This window comes from Hemitrygon akajei, chromosome 30 (genome assembly GCF_048418815.1).
Source record: "Hemitrygon akajei chromosome 30, sHemAka1.3, whole genome shotgun sequence".
Taxonomy (NCBI): Eukaryota; Metazoa; Chordata; class Chondrichthyes; order Myliobatiformes; family Dasyatidae; genus Hemitrygon; species Hemitrygon akajei.
In genome coordinates this window covers 37,081,317-37,106,030 of record NC_133153.1, presented here as the reverse complement: position 1 = coordinate 37,106,030, position 24,714 = coordinate 37,081,317, and the positions used below count along the sequence as shown (strand labels likewise).

General features: G+C 45.4%; 1 protein-coding gene across 4 annotated transcripts in view; it reads right to left on the bottom strand.

Moving 5' to 3' along the window:
* LOC140718629 (ceroid-lipofuscinosis neuronal protein 6 homolog) overlaps positions 1–24,714 on the bottom strand; it is a 43,670-nt gene that overhangs the window by 16,905 nt on the left and 2,051 nt on the right. For 3 of the 4 annotated variants that reach the window (XM_073032618.1, XM_073032617.1, XM_073032619.1), the window contains exons 2-4: positions 18,427–18,847; positions 7,964–8,078; positions 4,225–4,323 (exon numbers count right to left, since the gene is read on the bottom strand). In XM_073032618.1, coding sequence (XP_072888719.1) covers positions 4,225–4,323; positions 7,964–8,078; positions 18,427–18,476 — 264 coding nt within the window. In that variant the 5' untranslated portion in view covers positions 18,477–18,847. The remainder of the gene's footprint in view (positions 1–4,224; positions 4,324–7,963; positions 8,079–18,426; positions 18,848–24,714) is intronic. The other variant, XM_073032620.1, reaches the window with a different exon arrangement.

The window sequence follows — 24,714 nt, the reverse complement described above, 5'->3', positions numbered from 1 at the left end:
TAAATTATAAGACCTAAAAGCCGAATTAGGCCCCATTTAGCTCATCAAATCTGCTCTACCATTTGATCCTGGCTGATATCTTATCCCTTTCAACACCCTTCCGCTGCCTTCTCCCCATAGCCCTTAATGTCCTTACTAAACAAGAACCTATCACCCTCCTCTTTAAATGTACCCCAATGACCTGGCCACCACAGCTGTAGCATTGTGCGTGAGTAAGCCTGATGCTGGGGTCTATCATCTGTAATGATCATGAACTTGAAATGTCTGGAAAACAATGGGGGAAAGCAGAGCTCTTGGGGTTTCCTTCTTTTCACCAAAGAACACCAGGCAAAGGCACATTCAATCAGAGGTCAGTCCAGCCTTATGGAACGTTGGGACACAGAAGACTCTGCAGATGTTTCTGAATTACTGAGTGTATTTCCCCTTTTGTACTCAAAAGTTCTTTCACCAAGATCATCAATACTGATTATAAAAGGTAGAGGAGCCAGCCCTTGTGATGAGTGTCAATCAGACAAGAACCATTTACCCTGTGTTTCTCTGCTGCCTCCCGGAGCTCGTGGTGCCTCCTACCTTGAACAAACACCCGCGTAACCCATCAGTTCATGCAGCATCTACGGAGGGGAATAACCAGCCGGCTTCTCGGGCCGAACCTATCCCACAGTTACCGGGGCGCAACCAGGTTCTATTCCTGAGACAGACGTGTTCAGGACCAGAACTGTCTATAGGTTGGAAACGAAGAGGAAGCACGTGTGGGAGAGGGTGGCAGGGACAGCGTTGATGAGAGAGCGAGCAGATGCAGGTACAGGAACAGCAGCCGCCAGCAGGCCTCACTGATGCACTGAGTGAGTCTACTCAGAGCTTTAATCCAGCCCCTCGTTACAGTGGCTCGAGGGGACGGGGGACGGGAGGTACCCGGCAGAAGATGTCTGCAGCCCAGAAGTGGCTAAGGATTAAAGATTATTTGTCGCGTGCACATTGAAACATACAATGAAATGTGTCACATCAAATCAGCGAGGATTGTACTGGACAGCTCACAAGTGTCACAACACTTCCGGAACCAACAACTAACTAATCCTAACCCTGGGGTTCCCAATCTGGGATCCATTGACATTTGCTTAATGGTATCAGTCCATGGCATAAAAAAGATTGGGAATCTCTGTCCTAACCCGTACGTCTTCAGAATTTGGGAGGAAACTGAAACACCTGGAAGAAATCCATGATGTCACGGGGAGAACATACAAACCCTTTACAGACAGGAGTGGGACTCAAACCCTGATCATACAGCTGACACTCTACAGCGCTACGCTGACCATCATACCACCGTATCCACCTCTATCCATACCTTCGGACTCCCAGTCTGTCAAATGAGTGGGCTGTTTGTAACGGGGAGAACTGGTATCATGCTAATAGTAGGAGACCCTTCAGCCCATCACATCACACCATCCCCCTGGGATGTTCTCCCATCAGCTCTTTCTCCCTTTATCTTTTCTGTACCCCCATAATGGATTCTCTCTCACTCAGGGACTGGATTAAAGCTCTGAATTCTCCAGGGTCATTTTGGTAGCAGTTTACATTCCACCTCAGGCCAATGTGCAGGCTTTAGATGATCTGAGCAATGGGATCGAGACAAAACAGCGCACCCTAACACCTTCACCATCGGTTTGGGAGATTTTAACCAGGCCAGTCTGAAAAAAGATCACTAAGCAATTACCATCAACAGATCATTTACAATACCACTGAACCATTGCTACACCACCATCAAGAATGCCTACTGTGCTATTCCACACCCTCACTTCGGGAAGTCTGATCACCTGGGGGTGCTTCTACTCCCTGCATATAGGCAGAGACTGAAGACTGCAGCACCGGCACTGAGGACCAAGAAGGTATGGACAAGGGAAGCACAGGAGCGCCTACACGACTGCTTTGAATTGGTGGACCGGACTGAATTCAGGGATTCACCTTCGAACCTGGATGAGTATGCCGCAGTTGTTACTAGCTTCATTAAAACCTGTGTGGATGAGTGTGTGCCCACAAAGACTTACTGTACATTCCTAAACCAAAAGCTGTGGATGAACCAGGAGGTACGTTGTCTGCTGAAAGCTAGATCTGTGGCATTCAAGTCTGGTGACTAAGGCCTGCATCAGAAAACAAGGTATGATTTGCGGAGGGCTATTTCAAGGGTGAAGAGACAATTTTGAACAAGGTTGGAGGTGACATTGGATGCACAGCCACTCTGGCAGGGTCTGCAAGACATTACTTCCTACAAAGCGAAACTCAATAGCATGAAAGGCAGCTTCACTACCAGATGAACTCAACGCCTTCTATGCACGCTTTGAAAGGGAGAACACAACTACAGCTGTGAAGATCCCTGCTGCACCTGATGACTCTGTGATCTCTGTCTCAGAGGCCAACGTTAGGCTGTCTTTAAAGAGAGTTAACCCTCCTAAGGCAGAAGGTCAAGATGGAGTACCTGGTAAGGCTCTGAAAACGTGAGCCAAGAACATTTTCAACCTCTCACTGCTATGGGCAAAAGTTCCCACTTACTTCAAAAAGGCAACAATTATTCCAGTGCCTAAGAAGAATAATGTGAGCTGCCTTAATGACTATCGTCCAGTAGCACTCACATCGACAGTGATGAAATGCTTTGAGAGATTGGTCATGACTAGACTGAACTCCTGCCTCAGCAAGGACCTGGACCCATTGCAATTTGCCTATCACCACAATAGGTCAACAGAAGATGCAATCTCAATGGCTCTTTGCACAGCTTTAGACCACCTGGACAACACAAACACCTACATCAGGATGATGCTCATTGACTATAGTTCAGCATTTAATACCATCATTCCCACAATCTTGATTGAGAAGTTGCAGAACCTGTGTCTCTGTATCTCCTTCTGCAATTGGACCCTCGACTTCCTAACCGGAAGACCACACTCTGTGTTGATTAGTGATAACAAATCCTCCTCGCTGACGATCAACACTGACGCACCTCAGGGGTGTGTGCTTAGCCTACTGCTCTACTCTCTATATACACATATGACTGTGTGGCTAGGCATAGCTCAAATACCATCTATAAATTTGCTGACGATACAACCATTGTCAGTAGAATCTCAGGTGGTGATGAGAGGGCGTACAGGAGTGAGATATGCCAACTAGTGGAGTGGTGCCACAGCAACAACCTGACACTCAACGTCAGAAGAACTGATTGTGGACTTCAGGAAGGGTAAGACGAAGGAACACATACCAGTCCTCATAGAGGGATCAGAAGTGGAGAGAGTGAGCAGTTTCAAGTTCCTGTGTGTCAAGATCTCTGAGGATCTAATGTGGTCCCGACATTTTGATGTAGTTATAAAGAAGGCAAGACAGCAGCTACACTTTATTAGGAGTTTGAAGAGATTTTGCATGTCAACAAATACACTCAAAAACGTCTATAGATGTACCATGGAGAGCATTCTGACAGGCTGCCTCACTGTCTGGTATGGAGGGGCTATTGCACAGCACCGAAAGAAGCTGCAGAAGGTTGTAAATCTAGTCAGCTCCATCTTGGGCACTAGTCTACAAAGTACCCAGGACATCTTCAAGGAGTAGTGTCTCAGCAAGGCGGCGTCCATTATTAAGGACCTCCAGCACCCAGGGCATGCCCTTTTCTCACTGTTACCATCAGGTAGGAGGTACAGAAGCCTGAAGGCACACACTCAGTGTTTCAGGAACAGCTTCTTTCCCTCGCCATCCAATTTCTAAATGGACTTTGAACCCTTGAACACTACCTCACTTTTTAAAAAATATACAGTATTTCTGTTTTTTTGTACGTTTTTATTCAATATATGTAATTGATTTACTTGTTTATTTATTATTATTATTTTATTTTATTTATTATTTTTTTCTCTGCTAGATTATGTATTGCATTGAACTGCTGCTGCTAAGTTAACAAACTTCACGTCACATGCCGGTGATAATAAACCTGATTCTGATTCATCAACTCACCCTACTTTCCTTTCCCTTTACAAGGTAATTTACAATGGCCAATTGATCTACCCGATGCCTATGGGATCTAGGCAGAAATTCACAGAGAGAACATCAGACTCTGTGCAGTCTGGGTCACTGCACTGTCAGATACAGACTGCACGAATTCTCTGGCTCCTTCTCACCATGTTGATGCACAACATTGCGGGCCGAAGCGTGCTGTAATATTCCATGTTCTACAACTTACAGCAAAGGCCTTACCTTCAGCAGCAGGAATGGAGTGATGACATTGTAGGCCATGTGGAAATAATCACCAACACTCGGCTTATTTAGTGGAAACCATTCCAGAGGAAGGATAATCTGGGAAGAAGCACAGGGCAGTCCTGGTCAAATTAGTTCTGGTAAACAATAATCGAAATTATAAACTGCACATTAAATGCTCTCCCCTCCCTTCCAATATTGCGTCAATATCAGCTCGGCCATCGAGGACCTTCAAAAGGCAATGCTTAAGGCAGGCTGCATCCACCATTAGGGTACCCACACCATCTGGGACATACCCTCTTCACATTATTACCACCAGGAGGTATGGGAACCTGAGGACATACACTCAATGTTTTAGGAACAGCTTCTTCCCGTCCATCATCAGACTTCTGAAAGGACTATGAACCCATGAACACTACCTCCCTACTTTGCTGTCTTTCTGCACTATTTATTTACTTATTTTTAATATTTATTGTAACTTAGAGCAACTTAATGTCTTGAACTGTATTGCTGCTGCAAAACGACAGATTTCATGACGTATGTCAGAGATAATAATCCTGATTTGATTCTGTTCACATTGAGTAGTGGGGCAGGCTTGCTCCTGATCTTATTTGTAGGAGCAGTGGCTTACTCCTGATCGGATTTGCTTAGGTTCTCTGTAGAAGCAAGTATCAAATTCTCTTCAGCCCCTGGGTAAAATACATTTCCACTGGATTTGCCACGGGCAGCGCCAACAAATTATGGTCTTTGTGATGGAGAACATTTGGTAAATGCAACACACACACACACACACACACACACACACACACACACACACACACACACACACACACACACACACACACACACACACACACACACACACACACACACACACACACACACACACACACACACACACACAGTGCTGCGACTGTGTACGCAGTATCTTCCCTGGTATATTGGGTCCTAATTGAGGTGATGTGCTGGGGTTGGCTTTACGGTGCCTTTCCCCTCATACACAGCAGAATATTCTGCTTTTTTGGTAACGGGGATGTGTAAATGTTAATATGTTGTTTGTATACTGTATTTAAGGTAGATACTTCTGTTCATTTTGTAATATGATTGTAATCACATTGTGGGGTGCATCATATTCTGATTCATGTGTAGTTTTAAGTTAACTTGTTGGTAATTAAAAATGGCACGTACTGGTGCCTATAAAGGGGGAGAGAGAGGGAGAGAGAGGGAGATAGAGGGAGAGAAGGAGAGGGGAGGGGGGAGAGGGGGGAGAGAGAGGGGGGAGAGAGGGGGGAGAGAGGGGGGGAGAGGGGGGAGAGGGGGGGGAGAGGGGGGGAGAGGGGGGGGAGAGGGGGGGAGAGGGGGGGGAGAGGGGGGGAGAGAGGGGGGGAGAGAGGGGGGGAGAGAGGGGGGGAGAGAGGGGGGGAGAGGGGGGGAGAGAGGGGGGGAGAGAGGAGGGGAGAGAGGGGGGGAGAGAGGGGGGAGAGAGGGGGGGAGAGAGAGGGGGAGAGAGAGGGGGGAGAGAGAGAGGGGGAGAGAGAGGGGGAGAGAGAGGGGGAGAGAGAGGGGGAGAGAGAGGGGGAGAGAGAGGGGGAGAGAGAGAGAGAGAGAGAGAGAGAGAGAGAGAGAGAGAGAGAAAGAGACTGACAGGAGTTCACACTGAACAATGAAGCTATTATTCTGTTTTCTGGTAGATATCTCTTTGTAAATATTGGCAGTTTCCTTTCACTTTTTTTGCAAATGTTTGTAAGTTTGATTTTTTACGCACTTAATAAACTCCCTTGCACTAGAATGCTAAACAACTCTGGTAATTTTTCCTTTGGTCATAACCCACGTGGCTAAAAGTCTGGCAACTTTATCCAGCTCAATGCCAGCATGAGGTTCGAACCACCCAAGATCAACATCTTCAACAAAGGCTGCAAGAGAAATGACAAGGAGTGCAGCTGTATGACCATCTTCATCTGTTTCACAGTCACGGCCAAAACACCGGGACTTCAGACAACACCCTGGGTGAGTCTGGCATTGGGTTAACATACGAGGAGCATTTGATGGCTCTGGGGCTGTACTCACTAGTGTTTAGAAGAATGAGGGAGGATCTCATGGAAACTTGTTTAATATTGAACGATAGAGTGGATATGGAGAGGATATTTCCTTTAGCGGGGGAGTCTAAAGGCTGATTTACACTTCTGTGTAGGTTCTACGCCGTAGCAAACATGCGTTGGTGTGCGCCAAAACGCTAGTTGGCGGTGGGGTTTCTTTGCCACTGTGTTGAGTTTCTTTGTGAGAGACATAGATGAGGAAATGCATTTCAAACATTTTCACATGTCGGCAGGTAGATTTGACGATTTGGTTCATCTATTTCCCATCGGTGTGCAGACATGGCGGAGAAGAAGCAACCAGAAATGCGATGCTACCAAGCGGACCAATCACAGTTGTTGCAGTCTGCGTCGCCGCGATGCGCGAGTTACTTTTTTGGGGAGGTGCATGTCACCCTATGGCATAGGGTACGCGGTGCCTACAGCATAGATTTGACGCAGAGGTATAAATGGCCTTAAGTTCACAGAGAAGTCCCTTTAGAACAGAGATGAGGAGAAACTTCTTTAGCCAGAACATGGAGAATCTGTGGAATTCTTTTCCACAGACTTAGCCATTGGGTATTTTCACTTCCTTTACAGCTTCTTTTTATTTCAGAAATGGTTCTACTTCTGTTAGAGCCTGTAAACTACATTCTGGCGGTGCGATTTTGGGCCGATTGGGTGATCTGGTGCGTTACTGTCTCTGAGAGGGTTCCTCGAGGTTGTGACCAAACCATGCGGCATGCCGTCAGGGAAGCTTGGAGATGGGGCACAGGAATGATTCCATCTTTTGCCAATTAAAGGACTGAGAAGATTGAAATCATCGAGGTGGGTGTGGAGGGGAGTGAGGGTTCAGCACCGTCTACCAGCCTCTCGCTCGCTGCTGCCGGGGAAAGTATCTGCGTGTGGCAGTCTCTCGCTCGCTGCTCCCGAGGGCAGGTACTTGTGTTCGAGTGATCTCTCGCTCCATCGATGATGTTGGCGGATGTGGCAGGAGCAAAGTTTAATCAATGTGGATTGGAGATTTAGACTCCAATTCAGTTTTTACAATGTGTTCTATTTCTCGTTCTAGTTCGGGTCACTCTTTTTTTGTTGCTACTTTTGGGTGATTTTTGAATTGGGAATGTCTGCAGATGACAAACGCTGAGCTGAACTATACTGAAATACGCCTTTCGTGGTCCCATACTCTATGCTTATTCATTGCCATTTGTGACATTTTTTGTACGGGGGAGGGCGATTTGATATTGATGTCTTTCTTTGAATGGGTTGGTTCCATGGTCGTTGTTCGCCTGTGGAGAAGGTGAATTCCAGGTTGTAGATTGTGTATGTACTTTGATAATAAATATACTTTGAACTTTGATAGGTACTCAATTAGTAAGGGTGTGAAACGTTACAGGGAGAAGGATTGGGAATGAGAAGGAAAATAAATCAGCCATGATTGAATGGCAGAGCAACTTGGATGGGCTGAATGGGTTAATTCTGCTCCTATGTCTTATGGCCTTTTGGGGATTTTTACCACACTGTCCTATATTGATGGGTCTCCAGTGGGCAATTCCTCCACAACTTCATGCCTTCTATAACACTGAAGAGTCTCAGGTCAGCTCTCAGTCTTCCCAATTTCAGGAATGAACCTTTCCCCTTTCCCCATTCAGAGATCCACCACTTACCATTGCAATTGGGCGACCAAAATCCAGGATCCAGTTTTGCACCGTGAAGTAAAACCAAAGATCCAAGTGAAAATGAGGCTTTTTATCCAGGTTCTCTGGCTCCTTTCCTGCATTCCTTGAAAGCACAAAGAAGTGGAACTTACAGTAAACCAACCATGTCCTTTAAAAAAAAAACATGATCCACTTACGCTACTGAAATCTAGCTGCGAAATACCCACCCAATCAACGGGAGTCCAATACTAGATTCTGTCCCTGGTAAAATGTGGGGAAGCTAACACTGCATGCTACTGTGGTAACATAGTGGTTAGTGTAATGCTTTACAGCACCAGAAATCTGAAGATTGGGGTTCAATTCTAGCCACCGTCTGTAAGAAGTCTGTACTTTCTCCCCACGACCGTGTGGATTTCCACATTGCAAAGACATACGGGTTAGGGTTAATAAATTGTGAGCATGCTATGTTAACACCAGAAGTGTGATGACACTTGCGGACTGCCCCCAGCACATCCTCGGACTATGTTGGTTGTCGACACAAACAACACACTTCACTGTATGTTTCAAAGTATATCTGACAAATAAAGCTAATCTTTCTATCATCATTTTGCGCCGTGTCGTTTGACCCTGGTGATCATGGTCTTATCCATGACTATGATTGTTTTTGGAAACTTTTTCTGCAGAAGTGGTTCGCCATTGCCTTCCTCTGGGTACTGTCTTTACAAAATGGATGATTGTCTGCCTGGTCAGTGGTCGCAAACCCAGACGTGGCAGGCACCGGCTGCTCATATGGGCATCCACCACCTGCTCCCATGGCTTCATGTGACCCTGATCGGGGGGGCTCAGCAGGTTCTACATCTTGTCCAAGGGTGACCTGCAGGCTAGTGGAAGGAATGAGTGACTTACACCTCCTATGGTAGAGACGCATCTCCACCTCACCACTCTAAATCTTTCTATCTCCACTTCATAAAACTTCCAAAGTTGAGGAAATACAAGGCATGTTGGAAGTATACTCATCCCAGACCTGAAATGTTTTTGAGTTTGTGTCCTACCATCTATGGAAAATCAGACACGATATCTGACTGTGTTAGCGTGTGGTTCAAGTCAGGACTGGAAAGTTGAAGGTTGCTAGTTCGAGCCTCAGCTAAGGCAGCGTGTTGTGTCCTTGAGCAAGGCACTTAACCACACATTGCTCTGCGGCGACACCAGTGCCAAGCTGTATTGGCCCTTGCCCTTCCCTTGGACAACATTGGTGGAGTGGAGAGGGGAGACTTGCAGCATGGGCAACTCCCATACAACCCTGCCCAGGCCTGCGCCCTGGAAACTTTCAAAGGCACAAATCCACGGTCTCTCGAGATTAACAGATGTCTATCTTCTGACTAAAATATTAGGGTTTGTGGATAGTCACATAAACAGAATGTGAACTCAGGATTCACAAGTTTTTAAAAAGGCAAATTGCATATTCGAGACAGAGTTTCTGATTCTGACATGGAACATGAACCCCACAAACTGTTGACATATTAAGAGTCTAACCCACTGTCACAGCTGGAGAACGTTACAAAGGTTTAGATGTTAAAAGAAAGCGCGGATTGGTGTTAGATTTCAATAGCCATTTGCAGCATGAATAATGTACATAGAATCTTTCTCCTCAGATTGTGAGTCTGGCCCTTAGATCCTGAGACCATTCAGTTCTCTCCGTACTGCTATGTAGCCTGGCACTATTCAGACAGTGAAGGTCAGTGGTGCACGAGACGCTATGGGCAGGAAGAAAGAAATTAAAGTTTGGCTTTATTAGTCACATGTACATCAAAATATACAGTGGAATGGGTTGTCTGCTTCAAATGAAATCAGTGAGGATTGTGCTGGGCAGCCCACAAGTGTTGACATGCTTCCAGTGCCAGCATAGTGTGCCCACAGTTTACTGTATGTCTTTGGACTGTGGGAGGAAACTGGAGCACCCTGAGAAAACCCACGCGGTCACGGGGATAACGTAAAACTCCGTACAGACCATGGCGGAAATTCAACCCTCCTCTTACAGCCGGTGCTGTAACAGCATTGTGCTAACCACTACGCTACAGCGTCCAACACATCCTCACCCAATCACTTTAAGACTGGCCATTGCGGAGATCCAACTCTCTTTGTCGGAGAACCCTCCAGAGGAGGTGAGGGAAGCCTGTGTACTTCTTGTATCAGGTGTTTGGACATTTTCCCCCTTCCTGGGTCACCAGCGAACCACCCACTCACACCCTGCCTCTCAACCAGCTGGGCCGAACAGTCACAACATGCACAAAATGCTGGAGGAACCAGTGGGCCAGGCAGCATCTATAGAGAGGAATAAACAATCAACATTGCAGGTGGAGATTCTTCACCAGGACTGGAAAGGAAGGGCACAGAAGCCAGAAACTGACTTCTTGTTGTGGTAAAGAGTGTCCTGACATAAGGTTTTAGCCTGAACTGTCAATAATCTGTCTCATCCAGAGATGCTCCTCAACCCACTGAGTTCCTCCGGCAGATTGCTCGTAGCTGAACTGCCACCGCGGTCACTCACTGCTTTGGTTACTATAGAAACTAGAGTACATGGACAGAGAGCTTCAACAACAGCACACGGTAGCATGGTGGTTAGCACAACGCTTTACAGTCCAGCGACCCGGGTTCAAATCCAGCTGCTGCCTGTGAGGAGTTTGTACGTTCTCTCCGTGACCACATGTGGGTTTCCTCCGGGAGCTCCGGTTTCCTCCCACAGTCCAAAGACGTACGGTTGGTAGGTTAATTGGGCATTGTAAATTGTCCCGTGATTAGACTAGGATTATAATCGCGGGATTATAATTGCGGGATTCTGAGGTGCCGTGGCTCAAAGGGCCTATTCCGCCCTGTATCTCATTAAATAAGAAAACAGAAGCCCAGGGAGTGGAGTACATCTTGGACCGTCACCATCTGAGACATGCCCTCTTTCACTACTACCATCAGGGTGTAGGTACAGCAGCCTCAAGACACAAAATTTTAAGAACAGCTACTCTGCCTGATTTCTGAATGGTCCATGAACCTATGAGCACGGCCATGCCATTTCTCTTCCGCACTGTAAATAGAACATAGAACAGCACAGTACACCACGATGTTGAGCCTACGTACTCCAAGATCAATCTAAAGCTTCCCTCCCACATAGCCAGTAGTGCACTCGGGACGCAGCGGCCACTCCAGGTATACATGTTCATCCTTTACACCTTTTCACGCTTGCAAGGAACTGCTGCTTATTAAGAACATCAAGTGCTGCAGGTCCACCCCATCAGTGAGTTGCTTGAGAGTGGAGGAGCTGGACTTGGTGCGGACTGCTACAGGAAGGCTCCGGAGTCAGTGCACGAAGGCGGTGTATAACTTTAAACACATGGAGTGAGCGATTGTCTTGGACACCTTTCTTGTGATCGCAAGACCCTGTAGGACATTGGTAATGTAGAATAGTGCAAATCCAGGTCCCTGATTCATTAGTGAGACCGCTGGGGTGTGTGTGTGTGTGTGTGTGTGTGTGTGTGTGTGTGTGTGTGTGTGTGTGTGTGTGTGTGTGTGTGTGTGTGTGTGTGTGTGTGTGTGTGTGTGTGTGTGTGTGTGTGTGTGTGTGTGTGTGTGTGTGTGTTGCAAGATCAGACCTGAGGACCTGGAGGATGTTGCTGCTGACCGTAACACTTGGCAACAGCTTTGTAGGGATGGGGGTTCGTATTCTGGAGATGGAAAGAACAACCAGAAGACAGCAGAAGAGAGCCAGGATAGCCATCACCACTACCACATATACATGTCACACCTGCAATAGAACTTGTGGGTCCAGGATAGGACTGTATAGTCATCAAAGATCTCACCGTTAAAGGAGTGGATGTCGTCATCAGATTCCGATGGACAACCGAAGAAGAAGAGAGCATACTAGGTCCCCATTCTGTTTAGTTACTAGTTACAGCTGCCTGGGGAGGAGATGCCTGAGGTGGTGTGGTGTGGTGACCTGGTTGGGTTCTGGGCCCGCCTGTTGGTGCTGCCCTCTAGTGTTGGCTCGGTGAAAGACAAGCTGAATCGCATGGGTCTGTGGCTGTACAAGCAGGCGGTGATCGGACTGCTGCGGGCTTGTCCTTGCTGACAACGTCCCCTGCACCACCAATCTACTGGACATGACACTCGGACTTGGGGCTGTATTACTTTTTGTGTGACTGTATGTTTACTGCTGTCATAATTGTATGTGCTACATGTTCTTGTGTTGCGTATGACTGTTGGCACTCTGTTCTGCACCTTGGCCCCGGAGGAATGCTGTTTTGTTTGGCTGCATTCATGGGCATTGTTGTATAAATGAATGACAATTAAAATTGAAATTGAACTAGCCCTCTATTTTTCTTTAATCCATGTACCTATCTAAATGTCTCCAGTGTATCTGCCTCTACCAACACTCCTGGCAGTGTGTTCCATGCACTCAACCTCTGTGTAAAAAACCTACCTCTGAAATCTCCCCCCTATTCTCTCCTACGATCACCATAACATTGTACCCTCTCTTGTTAGCCGTTTCAGTCCTGAGAAACGGGTGCCAACTCTGTCCATGCCTCCTACCACGTGCAATGTTTATGTCTTTCATTGTACTGCTGCTACAAACCAACACATGTCAACATTAATAAATCTGATTCTGATGCATTATCAGCGACTAATTATGATGTGACGTCCAGCTCCCGGGTAAGACATTGCCTCCTTCATTTTAGTAGTCACATGATAAAAATCTCATTACTACTGCTTACATCATAAAGATGAACTTGTCACCATCCTGTCACGCTTACCGATCCTGGGCATTTGCTGCAAGTGAGTTTAATCTGAGTTTTGATCAGTAATGTTGGCAAGGGTTATAACTGATAACAGAGCAGTTTATCCACTGGTAGAATGAAGCCCTGGAGTTACTCTGTCATCGGTTAGGGGAATCAGCCATTCCTCTTGTGGGCTGGGGATTAAAGTGCCGCTGAAATTGCTACTTGGGCAGGTCTGGTGTGGTTGTTGTGAAATAAAGTGAGGCTTAGCATTTATTCCTGAGCTTGTGAGGGGAAGGAGGTTGGGAAAGGTGCAGTCAGTCACTGGTGTTTGTAACCCTCCTCCCCTTCCCTTTTTCTTCTAGTTTCCCCGGGCACAATTAACTCTGTTATGAGGGGTACAGATAGGGTAAATGCAAGCAGACTTCCCCCCCCCCCCCACTGAGATTGGGTGAGGCTAGAACTGGAGGTCACAGGTTAAGGGTGAATGGTGAAACATGAGGGGGAATTTCTTCACTCAGAACGTGGTGTGAGTGTGGCATGAGGTGCCAGCAGAAGTGGCGGATGGGGGGGTTTGATTTCAACATCGAAGAGAAGTTTGGATAGGTACAAGGAAGTGAGGGGTATGGGGGGCTATGGTCCCAGTGTGCAAGAATAATAGTTAGGCATGGATCAGATGGGCCGAACGGCCTGCTTCTGCGCTGTAGTTCTCTGTGACTATGGCATAGTGAGGCCTCTCTGGGTCAGGGTTGACCATGGACATTTCATCCTAGCTGTCTAGATAACAAGGCTGGGCAGTACAATATGGAGAACAAGCTGTTGCTCATGCAGCAGGTCCTACTCTCCATGGATCTGATGAACCCAAAGGAACGGCGGCGACTGATAGAGTTTGGTGCCAGCGGCATCGCAGGAATTGCCATTCAGCATTGAACTCAACGCGGGACAGCCTTAGGGCCTCCAGCTCCGGATTATTTCCCTCGGGGTTTACTCCCGGAGCCTTCCTCGTGAGTGGGTGTATCTGCAAGGCAGCGGAGGTTTGAGATCAGAGTTCTATGACATATTGGTCACAATAATGCTATGTTGTTATCATTCAAGTCTAGAGAGAAGTTTCAAAGCATAGAACTCATTGACCCCTAAAGACTTTGATCAAGTTTACACAAGCAATTATCTAATGCTTACAGATATTTTCCACATATGGGCATTGATGGAACTGAGCAATATCTTCCCCAGCGTAGTTGCTTGGCTATAGATACTTTTTAAAATATTGCTACAGCCATATTTTTGTTCGTGGGAGTTTCAGAGGAATGGCGGAGTACCTCAGGAATGGTGTGGAACTTGAGGACATGGCAACCACTGTCCTTGATCTTCTAGACCAGGGGTTCCCTATCTGGGGTCCCTGGACCCCCTTGGTTGATGATAGGGGTCCATGCCATAAAAAAGGTTGGGAACCCCTGTACTAGGCAATGACCATCTGCTCTGGGGAGTACCAACTGAGGAACTTCAGGAAGTTACTGAGGTTCATTCCATGGGTAGGCCACTAAAGTCCTGCCGCTGGATGGAGTGAGAAGGTGATAATTACTAATTGAACAGTGCATATCGTCCTGGGTGCTATCCAAATGGAGAAGATGGCTAGCACACATTTGTCATCACTGGCGAGTCCTGGGATGGACACTGAAGATCAAAGTCCAAAGGTCAATCAGATGTCCGGAAATTGACGGCCAGAACCCTGAGAATGGGGAAGTCAAAGCCTATTGCTGACCCTGGAGACAGCCTGTCTGGGGTTTGAGGACTCTGTGTGTGTGTGGGCGGTAGGGAGGAGCGAGGCTTGTTTTGCTGTTGTTGTTTGGTTGCTCTGCCGAGCACCGTGGGCATGCTATATTGATGCGGGAATGCGTGGCAGCACCTGTGTGCCACCCTCAACACATCTTCAGATTGTGTTGGTCGTTACCACAAAAACCTTATTTCACTGTACATGTGATAAATAAATGAATCTGAATCGGGGTATATTGTTAATCAGTTGTCTATCCATATGGAGTAGCTGAAAATATTATATTACACCGTGCGGAGCTTGTCAGCAAAGTCTAAATCCTAAGGATGAATTTAACAAACACTGATTCTTATTCATTTCTTCAAAAATCTCTACAGGACTTTACATATTGATGTTGGTTTATTGTTGACACATCTGCCAAGATACAACAAAAATATTGTCTTGCATACTGTTTGTACAGATCAGATCATTACACAGTGCATTGAGGTAGAATAAGGTAAAACAGTAACAAGGCAGAATAAAGGGTAAAAACTACTGAATATGGTCAGTGCGGGTAAATGATAAGGTGCAAGATCATAACGAGGTGGATTGTGAGGTCAAGAGTCCATCTTATTGTACAAGAGTCTGATAACAGTTGAAGAAGAAGCTACTCTTAAGCCTGAAGATACGTGCTTTCAGGCTTTTCTATCCTCTGCCTGATAAGGAGAAGGGAGAAGTGTGAATGTCCAGAATGGGAGGGGTCTTTGATTATGCTAGTTTCTTTACTGAACTTCTAAATTTGCCTGATCAGGAGTGGATATTTTCAAATAATAGGGCGATATAGTTAAAAACTGTTATTGGTTGATTGTTGCGTCCAATGCAAGGCGATGATTTAACAGCATCCATCTTAGAATAAGAATGCCTATTTGTAAGCCCAGATAGAAAGCTGGAAAAAATGCCAATTATAAGGTGCCAAAGAGAGACAGAATGAAGAGAGAGATTGGTGTTGGTGTAGTAAACTTTAATCTGTACAGGTCAACCTCCTTTCTGTCTTCCCACACCTCCCCCCACCCGACTAATCCAACCTGGAACAGAGCACAGCGAGTACTGGTGTAGATGTATACTTGTTCCAAGGGAACAGAATGACTATACAGTATATGTTTTAAAGAAGCCTCAACATTGTTACAATGCTTGTGATAATTCAAGAGGTGGTCAGTTTCACCGACACTCAGATTCAGGGTATCCTGATTACTCTAACAGCAGCGGTTGTCGAAGGGGGTAAAATTATATTGTGCTGTGCAAGTGGATAAGACCATTGTAATTGACAACTCTGCAAAATGTGCTCTCTCTGAAAAACTAAGATGTGGAACAATTCTTTTTGGTGAAACAAGACATTTATTGGCACCATGCTATCAAATTGGTGACTAAACTAACATATACAAGGGAGATTAGTTTTGGCAGCATCTAGTTCAGAGTTTGATCCTTTACAAACCACTACTTGTCTAATGCTTCAGCTGGAAGGAGGAATATTGGAAGGAAAAACTGTCAAGGTTTCTGATCACCAGTCAGTGCACCCAAATGTTATGTGAGAGAGAGAGAGAGTGTGTGTGTTGTCTGAGTGGGTGTGTATGTGTATGTGTATGTGATAGTTGTCTGTGTGAGAGTGAGAGATAGTTGTCTGTGAGAGTGTATGTGATAGTTGTCCGTATGTGTTAGTTGTGTGTGTGTGTGATAGTTGTCTGTGTGTGTGTGAGAGTTGTCTGTGAGTGTGTGTGTGTGAGAGTGAGAGAGTTGTCTGACTCTGTGTGTGTGTGATAGTTGAGTGTGTGTATGTGATAGTTATCTGCGTGTGTGAGAGTGAGAGATTTGTCTGTGAGTGTGTTTGTGTGATAGTTGTCTGTGAGTGTGTATGTGAGTGAGAGTTGTCTGTGAGTGTGTGTGTGTGTGTGTGATAGTGAGAGAGAGTTATCTGTGAGTGTGTGTGTATATGTGATAGTTGTCTGTGTGTGTGAGAGTGAGAGAGTTGTCTGTGAGTGTGTGTGTATGTGATAGTTGTGTGTGTGTGTCTGTGAGTGTGTGTGAGAGTGAGAGAGTTGTCTGTGTGTGTATGTATGTGATAGTTGTGTGTGTGTGATAATTGTCTGTGAGTGTGTGATAGTTGTCTGTGAGTGTGTGTGTGAGTGAGAGAGTTGTCTGTGTGTGTGTGAGAGAGTGAGAGAGTTGTCTGTGTGTGTGTGTGAGAGTGAGAGTTGTCTGTGAGTGTGTGTGTGTGAGAGAGAGTTGTCTGTGAGTGTGTGTGTATATGTGATAGTTGTCTGTGTGTGTGTGTGTGAGTGAGAGAGTTGTCTGTGAGTGTGTGTGTGTGTGAGAGAGTGAGAGAGAGTTGTCTGTGAGTGTGTGTGTATGTGATAGTTGTCTGTGTGTGTGATGGAGTATAAGAACAGGGAGGTCTTACTGCAGTTGTACCGGGTATTGGTGAGACCACACCTGGAGTACTGCGTGCAGTTCTGGTGTCCATATTTAAGAAAGGACATACTGGCTCTCGAGGCAGTGCAGAGAAGGTTCACTAGGTTAATTCCGGGGATGGGTGGGTTGATGTATGATGAGAGGTTGAGTAGATTAGGACTCTACTCATTGGAGTTCCGAAGAATGAGAGGCGATCTTATTGAAACATATAAGATTGTGAAGGGGCTTGATCGGGTGGATGCGGGGAGAATGTTCCCAATGATGGGTGAAACTAGGACTAGGGGGCATAGTCTTAAAATAAGGGGATGCCATTCCAGGACTGAGATGCGGAGAAATTTCTTCACTCAGAGGGTAGTGGGGCTGTGGAATTTACTGCCCCAGAGAGCTGTGGAAGCTACTACACTCAACAAATTCAAATCAGAGATAGACATTTTCCTGGATAAAAATGGCATTAGGGGATACGGTGAGCGAGCAGGTAAGTGGACATGAGGCTAGGTTTAGATCAGCCATCTGATCTCCTGGACCAGTTTTCGATAGCCTGGATGGGTCGGAGAGGAATTTTCCAGATTTTTTCTCCTCAATTGGCAACTCGGTTTTTTTCCCCCGGGTGATCACATGGGTTTGGGCGGGATGAATAATAAAATAAAATGGGCGGCATGGTGCCCTGTTGGTTGGCACTTTGCCTTGTGGGATTCGGTGAAAACTAGAGTTAAGATTGGATCAGCCATGATCTTTTTGAATGGCGGAGCAGGCTTGAGGGGCCGATTGGCCTACTCCTGCTCCTATCTCTTATGTTCTTAATTGTCTGTGAGTGTGTGTGTGAGAGTGAGAGAGTTGTCTGTGTGTGTGTGAGTGCGTGTGTGTGATAATTGTCTGTGTGTGTGTGTGTGTGTGTGTGTGTGTGTGTGTGTGTGTGTGTGTGTGTGTGTGTGTGAGTGCGAGTGCATCCATGCATACTTGAGGACCCGGCTGTTCTCCGGTTACTTTAATGGGACCGGAGTGTTGAACTCCTGTAAAATAGAGTGACAGGGAAGCACTGTGACAAATTACCAAAGTAACCTCCTTTCGCCAAGACCTGAACCAGTACATCAAACCAAGCGCGATTGCCCAACATCAGCAACATGTCAATTTTAGCACATATAATAACTAATAATAACAAATTTAAGATATTCTTTGCACAACCCGAGCGCCGGGGGGGGGGGGGGGGGGGGACACCAGACCAAACCAAAGTTCCAAACAAAGTTTGCAGTGAGATAAAATCAACCCGTCGCCCCCGCCGGGGATCAAACACTCCGCGCCGGGCAGCTGGTGGCGAATATGAGAATGCTGTATGCCATCTGTGCAAAATATTGGCGAGGAATCAGCTGCCCCTCTTGTGAGCGACTCGCACGAAAGATCAATGAAAAACGGACCCACATGCAAGAGTAGTGTGGGCTGGAAATGGCTTGAAACCACTCTGTCGGACTCTTTAAAAAAAAACAAATATAACAACGAACCTGGGCAGGAAGAAGGGAGCTTGTAGAGGTTGCTGCTGCCGTTTCCGCATGGTAGAGTTGCCTCTGTCACTTCCCCTGTGCACCAGACGCCGGTTCCCCTGTTCTAATGACGGTTTATTTTTTTGCACTTGCAAAATCCCGACCCAGGGGGCACATCCGCAGCAGATGTGACCGAGGAATTTGCCACCCCGCTCGCAGCTCACACCGTCTTTAACGCCGCCTGGCTGGATACACTGGGCTCGTCCACTCTCTTCCTGGAAGCAGTCGGGGGAAGCTCGGGGAAGCCTTTCGCATGCTTTCAGCTTGCTTCTTGTCCCTCAGTGCAGGGAACACCCTCTCCGCTGCCACACTTGGTCCGTTCGGAACGCCCTCTCCCGTTTGAATCTGCCCTCGACATGTGCCAACTCCAGTCAGCTGATATCTGTCAAACGTAAGAAAGACGCCGGCAATCTGAGATTAACGTCAAAAAAAATCGCAGACGCTGAATATCTGACATTTAAACAGGGAATGCTGGAAACACCCAGCGGTTCAGAATTCCGTTTATTATCACTGACTTATATAATGTGATATCTGTGGAGAGTTTTAAGCTCCTGACGATCATTAGAATGATTTCTCTGGTGGTCCTATGCCACCAGGTTCAGGAACAGTTATTACCCTACAATTGGTGAAACCGAATTTGGAGTATTGTGTGCAGTTTTGGTCACCTAATTACAGGAAGGATATTAATAAGGTTGAAAGAGTGCAGAGAAGTTTTACAAGGATGTTGCCGGGACTTGAGAAACTGAGTTACAGAGAAAGGTTGAATAGGTTAGGACTTTATTCCCTGGAATGTAGGAGAATGAGGGGTGATTTGATAGAGGTGTATAAAATTATAATGGGTATAGATAGAGTGAATACAAGCAGGCTTTTTCCACTGAGGCTAGGGGAGAAAAAAACCAGAGGTCATGGGTTAAGGGTGAAGGGGGAAAAGTTTAAAGGGAACATGGGGGGGGGGCTTCTTCACGCAAAGAGTGGTGGGAGTGTGGAATGAGCTGCCAGATGAAGTGGTGAATGCGGGCTCACTTTTGACATTTAAGAAAAACTTGGACTGGTATATGGATGAGAGGGGTTTGGTGGGATATGGCCCAGGTGCAGGTCAGTGAGACTAGGCAGAAAAATGGTTTGGCACAGCCAAGAAGGGCCAAAAGGCCTGTTTCTGTGCTGTAATGTTCTATGGTTCTACAATCATCAGAATCCTGAAGCAGCATGATTAACTTAACTCACCTCAATAATGAACGGATCCCACAACCTACAGACCCACTTTCAAGGACTCTACAACTCATGTTCTGCACCATCAGGTTCAGGAACTGTTGTTACCCCTCAACCAGCAGGCTCTTGAACCAAAGGAGATAACTTCACTTGCCCCATCATTGAAGTGTTCCCAGAACCAATGGACTCACTTTCAAGGACTCTTCATCTCATGTTCTCAATATTTATTATTTATTGGAATCAGAGTCAGGTTTATTATCAACGGCATGTGACGTGAAATTTATTAACTTGGCAGCAGCAGTTCAATGCAATACATAATGCAGCAGAAAAGTAATAAATAAAATTTAAAAATAATAAACAAATAAATCAATTACATATGTTGAATAGATTAAAAAATATGCAAAAACAGAAATAATGTATATTTAAAAAAAATGAGGTAGTGTCCAAAGATCCAATGTCCATTTAGGAATCGGATGGCAGAGGGGAAGAAGCTGTTCCTGAATCGCTGAGTGTGTGCCTTCAGGCTTCTGTACCTCCTACCTGATGGTAACAGTGAGAAAAGGGCATGCCCTGGGCGCTGGAGGTCCTTGATAATGGACGCTGCGTTTCTGAGACCCCGCTCCCTAAAGATGTCCTGGGTACCCTGTAGGCTAGTACCCAAGATGGAGCTGACTGAATTTACAACCCTCTGCAGCTTCTTTCGGTGCTGTGCAGTAGCCCCTCCATACCAGACAGTGATGCAGCCTGTCAGAATGTTCTCCATGGGACAACTATAGAAGTTTTTGAGTGTATTTGTTGACATGCAAAATCTCTTCAAACTCCTAATAAAGTGTAACTGCTGTCTTGCCTTCTTTATAACTACATCGATATGTTGGGACCAGGTTAGATTCTCAGAAATCTTGACACCCAGGAACTTGAAACTGCTCACTCTCTCCACTTCTGATCCCTCTATGAGGATTGGTATGTGTTCCTTCATCTTACTCTTCCTGAAGTCCACAATCAGCTCTTTTGTCTTACTGACATTGAGTGCCAGGTAGTTGCTGCGACACAACTCCACTAGTTGGCATTTCTCACTCCTGTTAGTCCTCTCATCACCACCTGAGACTCTACCAACAATGGTTGTATTGTCAGTAAATGTATAGATGGTATTTGAGCTATGCCTAGCCACACAGTCATGTGTGTATAGAGAGTAGAGCAGTGGGCTAAGCACACACCCCTGAGGTGTGCCAATGTTGATCGTCAGAGAGGAGGATATGTAATCACCAATCTACACAAAGTGTGATCTTCCGGTTAGGAAGTCGAGGATCCAATTACAGAGGCCCAGGTTCTGCAACTTCTCAAACAGGATTGTGGGAATGATGGTGTTAAATGCTGAGCTGTAGTTGATGAGCAGCATCCTGACATAGGTGTTTGTGTTGTCCAGTTGGTCTAAAGCCGTGTGGAGAGCCAGTGAGATTGCGTCTGCTGTTGACCTATTGTGGCATTAGGCAAACTGCAATGGGTCCAGGTCCTTGCTGAGGCAGGAGTTCAGTCTATTCATGGCCAACCTCTGAAAGCATTTCATCACTGTCGATGTGAGTGCTACTGGGCGATAGTCATTAAGGCAGCCCACACTATTCTTCTTAGACACTGGTATAATTGTTGTTTTTTATTATTATTATTTCTTTCTTCTTGTATTTCCACAGTGTATTGTCTTCAGCACTCCAGTTGAACATCCTAATTGGGTGGCCTTGCATTGATTCTGTTATAGTTACTAGTCTATATATTTATTGAGTATGCCCACAAGAAAATGAATCTCAGGGTAGTATATGGTTACATACATGTATTTTGATAACAACATTTACTTTGAACTTTATTATTTATTTTTGTTTTCTTTTACACATTAGTTGTTTGCAGTTTTTGTTTATGTGTAATTTTTCATAAGTTAATTTATTGATTGAGCCCTTCCAGCAGTGCTGCCCAGCAAACCATGATTTAATCCTAGCCTAATCACCTGACAATTTTCAACTAATTAACTTACCAATCAGTAGGTATGTCTTTGGACTGTGGAAGGGAACTGGAGTACCTGGAGGAAATCGACACGTCGCAGAGAGAACGTTCAAACTCCTCCCAGGCAGTGGCAAGAATTGAACCCGGGTCACCTGTAGTGTGAAGTGTTGTGATAACCGCTACACTACTGTGCTGCTACAATGGATTTCTTGCCGATAACCACATGGAAATGAATCTCAAAGTAGTATATGGTGACGGATGTGTACTTTGACTTTGAGATGCTGCCTGAATTACTGAGTGTTTCCTGCATTTTGTGTTAATTTATTTTCTACTTTTTGTCCTCCGCCCAATAAGGTACTCTGGGTGAGGGAAATCTTGAAGAATGCACACAAAAAGCTGGAGGAAACCATCAGGAGAGGCAGCATCTATGGAAGTGGAACCACAGGTGCTGACCAGCCTGCTGGGTTCCTCCACTTTGTGTGTTGCTCTAGGTGAGAAGGGTAGACTCTCTGTATCACAAACAACAGAAAACAGCATAGAGACACAGGATAAATGGGTTACCTTCTGACTGGTGTGTCACAAGGATTGGAAATAACATTTCCACTCCGCTAACAATCAACACTGGATTATCTCAAAGATGTGTGCTTAAATTTGCCAACAACACAACTATTGTTGACGGAATTTCAGATGGTGACGAGAAGACGTGCAGGAGCAAGATATAGTTGAGCAGTGTTGCAGCAACAACCTTGCACTCAGTAAGACCATAGAACTGACTGTGGATCAGAAGTGGAAAGATTGAGCAATATCAAATTCCTGGATGTCGACATCTCTGAGGATCTATTCTGGGTTCAATATATCAATGCAGCTACAAAGAAGGCATTGGCTATATTTCATTAGGGGTCTGAGATTTGTTACATCATCAAAGACGCTCACAAACTTTTACAGATGTATGGTGGAGGGCACTCTAGTTGGCTGCATCACTGTCTGGTGTTGGGGGATGGGGGTGTTACCGCACAGGATCAAAAGAAGCTGCAGAAAGTTGTGAACTCAGTCAGCTCCATCATGGGCTCTAGCCTCCGTAGCAGACAAGACCTCTACAAGTAGTGATGCTTCTAAAAGGCAGCATCCATCATTACGGACACCCACCACCCAGAACGTGCCCTCCTCTCGTTGCTACCATCAGGGTGGAGATACAGGAGCCTGAAGCCACACACTCAATGATTCAGGAACAGCTCTTCCCCTCTGCCATCAGATTTTTGAATGGACATTCAACCCATGATTACCACCTATTTTAGCACTACAGTACTTAATTAATGTAACTATTTAATATATATTTACTGTAATTCACATTTTTTCTATTATAATGTATTGCAATGTACTGCTGCCACAAAGACAACAAATTTCATGACACAGGCCAGTGATATTAAAAGTGATTCTGAATAGCTGGCAGTATTTCACAAGGATCAGGGCTGGCTCCTATACCTTTTACAATCTGTAACAATGACCTTGATGAAAGAATATGCTTAGCAATTCATACACAGTGTCTGTACATATCTGTGTCTGCCAACACAGATGCCTTGTGCAGGAAGGCACAGAGTCGACTGTACTTCCTAAGAAGGTTGGCGTCATTCAATGTCTGTAGTGAGATGCTGAAGATGTTCTATAGGTCAGTTGTGGAGAGCGCCTTCTTCTTTGTGGTGGCGTGTTGGGGAGGAAGCATTAAGAAGAGGGACGCCTCACGTCTTAATAAGCTGGTAAGGAAGGCGGGCTCTGTCGTGGGCAAAGGACTGGAGAGTTTAACATCGGTAGCTGAGCGAAGGGCGCTGAGTAGGCTACGGTCAATTATGGATAACTCTGAACATCCTCTACATAGCACCATCCAGAGACAGAGAAGCAGTTTCAGCGACAGGTTACTATCGATGCAATGCTCCTCAGACAGGATGAAGAGGTCAATACTCCCCAATGCCATTAGGCTTTACAATTCTACCGCCAGGACTTAAGAACTTTTTAAAAGCTATTATTAATGCTTTTTGAGATAGTGATTTAGATGCATATCATATTTTTTTTTACTGAGTTAAGTATTGTATGTAATCAGTTTTGCTACAACAAGTGTATGGGACATTGGGAAAAAGTTGAATTTCCCCATGGGGATGAATAAAGTATCTATCTATCTATCTATCTTTTTCCTCCACCATCAGATTTCTGAACAGTCCACAACCCCATGAAACACCACCTCAGATCTCGGCTCTTAATGTCAACTGTTTATTTATTTCCATAGATGCTGCCTGACCTCTTGAGTTCCCTCAACATCTTGTGTCTGTTGCTCTGGATTTCTATCATCTGAATAATCTCTTGTGTTTATAATTTACTACCTAATTATTCCTTTTTTAAGCTCCATTTTACTTACGCACAAGAAAATGAATTTCAGGGTTTTATATGGTGTCATATATATACTTTGATAATAAAAGTTATTTTGAACTTGCTTTATCTAATTTATAGTAACGTTTATGACTTTGCACTGTACTGATGCCATAAAACAACAAATTTCATGTTATAAGACAAAGATTATATAACTGATCTGATAGGTGGGTTAGTGAGCAGTAAGGAGTCTAAGAGTCAATGGAAGACAGATAGGTAAAGTGACCATGCAAGAAATTGGAATTGGAGAATAATGTGAAAAAAAGTGACAAAGTTATTATTTCACAAAAGTTTTTAAGCTAAAGAAATTTGGCACATCCCTTTTGACCCTCACCAATTTTCATTGAATCACTGTACAAAGCATCACGGCTTGGTATGGCAACTGCTTTGCCCGCTACTGCAGGAAACTACAGAGTTCTGGACACAGCCCAGCAAATCACAGACACCAGCCTCCCTTCCATGGCCTCTGGTTACCCTTCTTGCTGCTTTGATAAAGCAGCAGATCCAGAAATGGGAATGAAAGACCATTCAACCTGCGACAAGTGTTAGGGGAGAATGACCGTAGAGCATAGAACAGTACCCCAAGGGACAGGTCCTTTAGACCTTGATGCAACACACACAAAATGCTGGTGG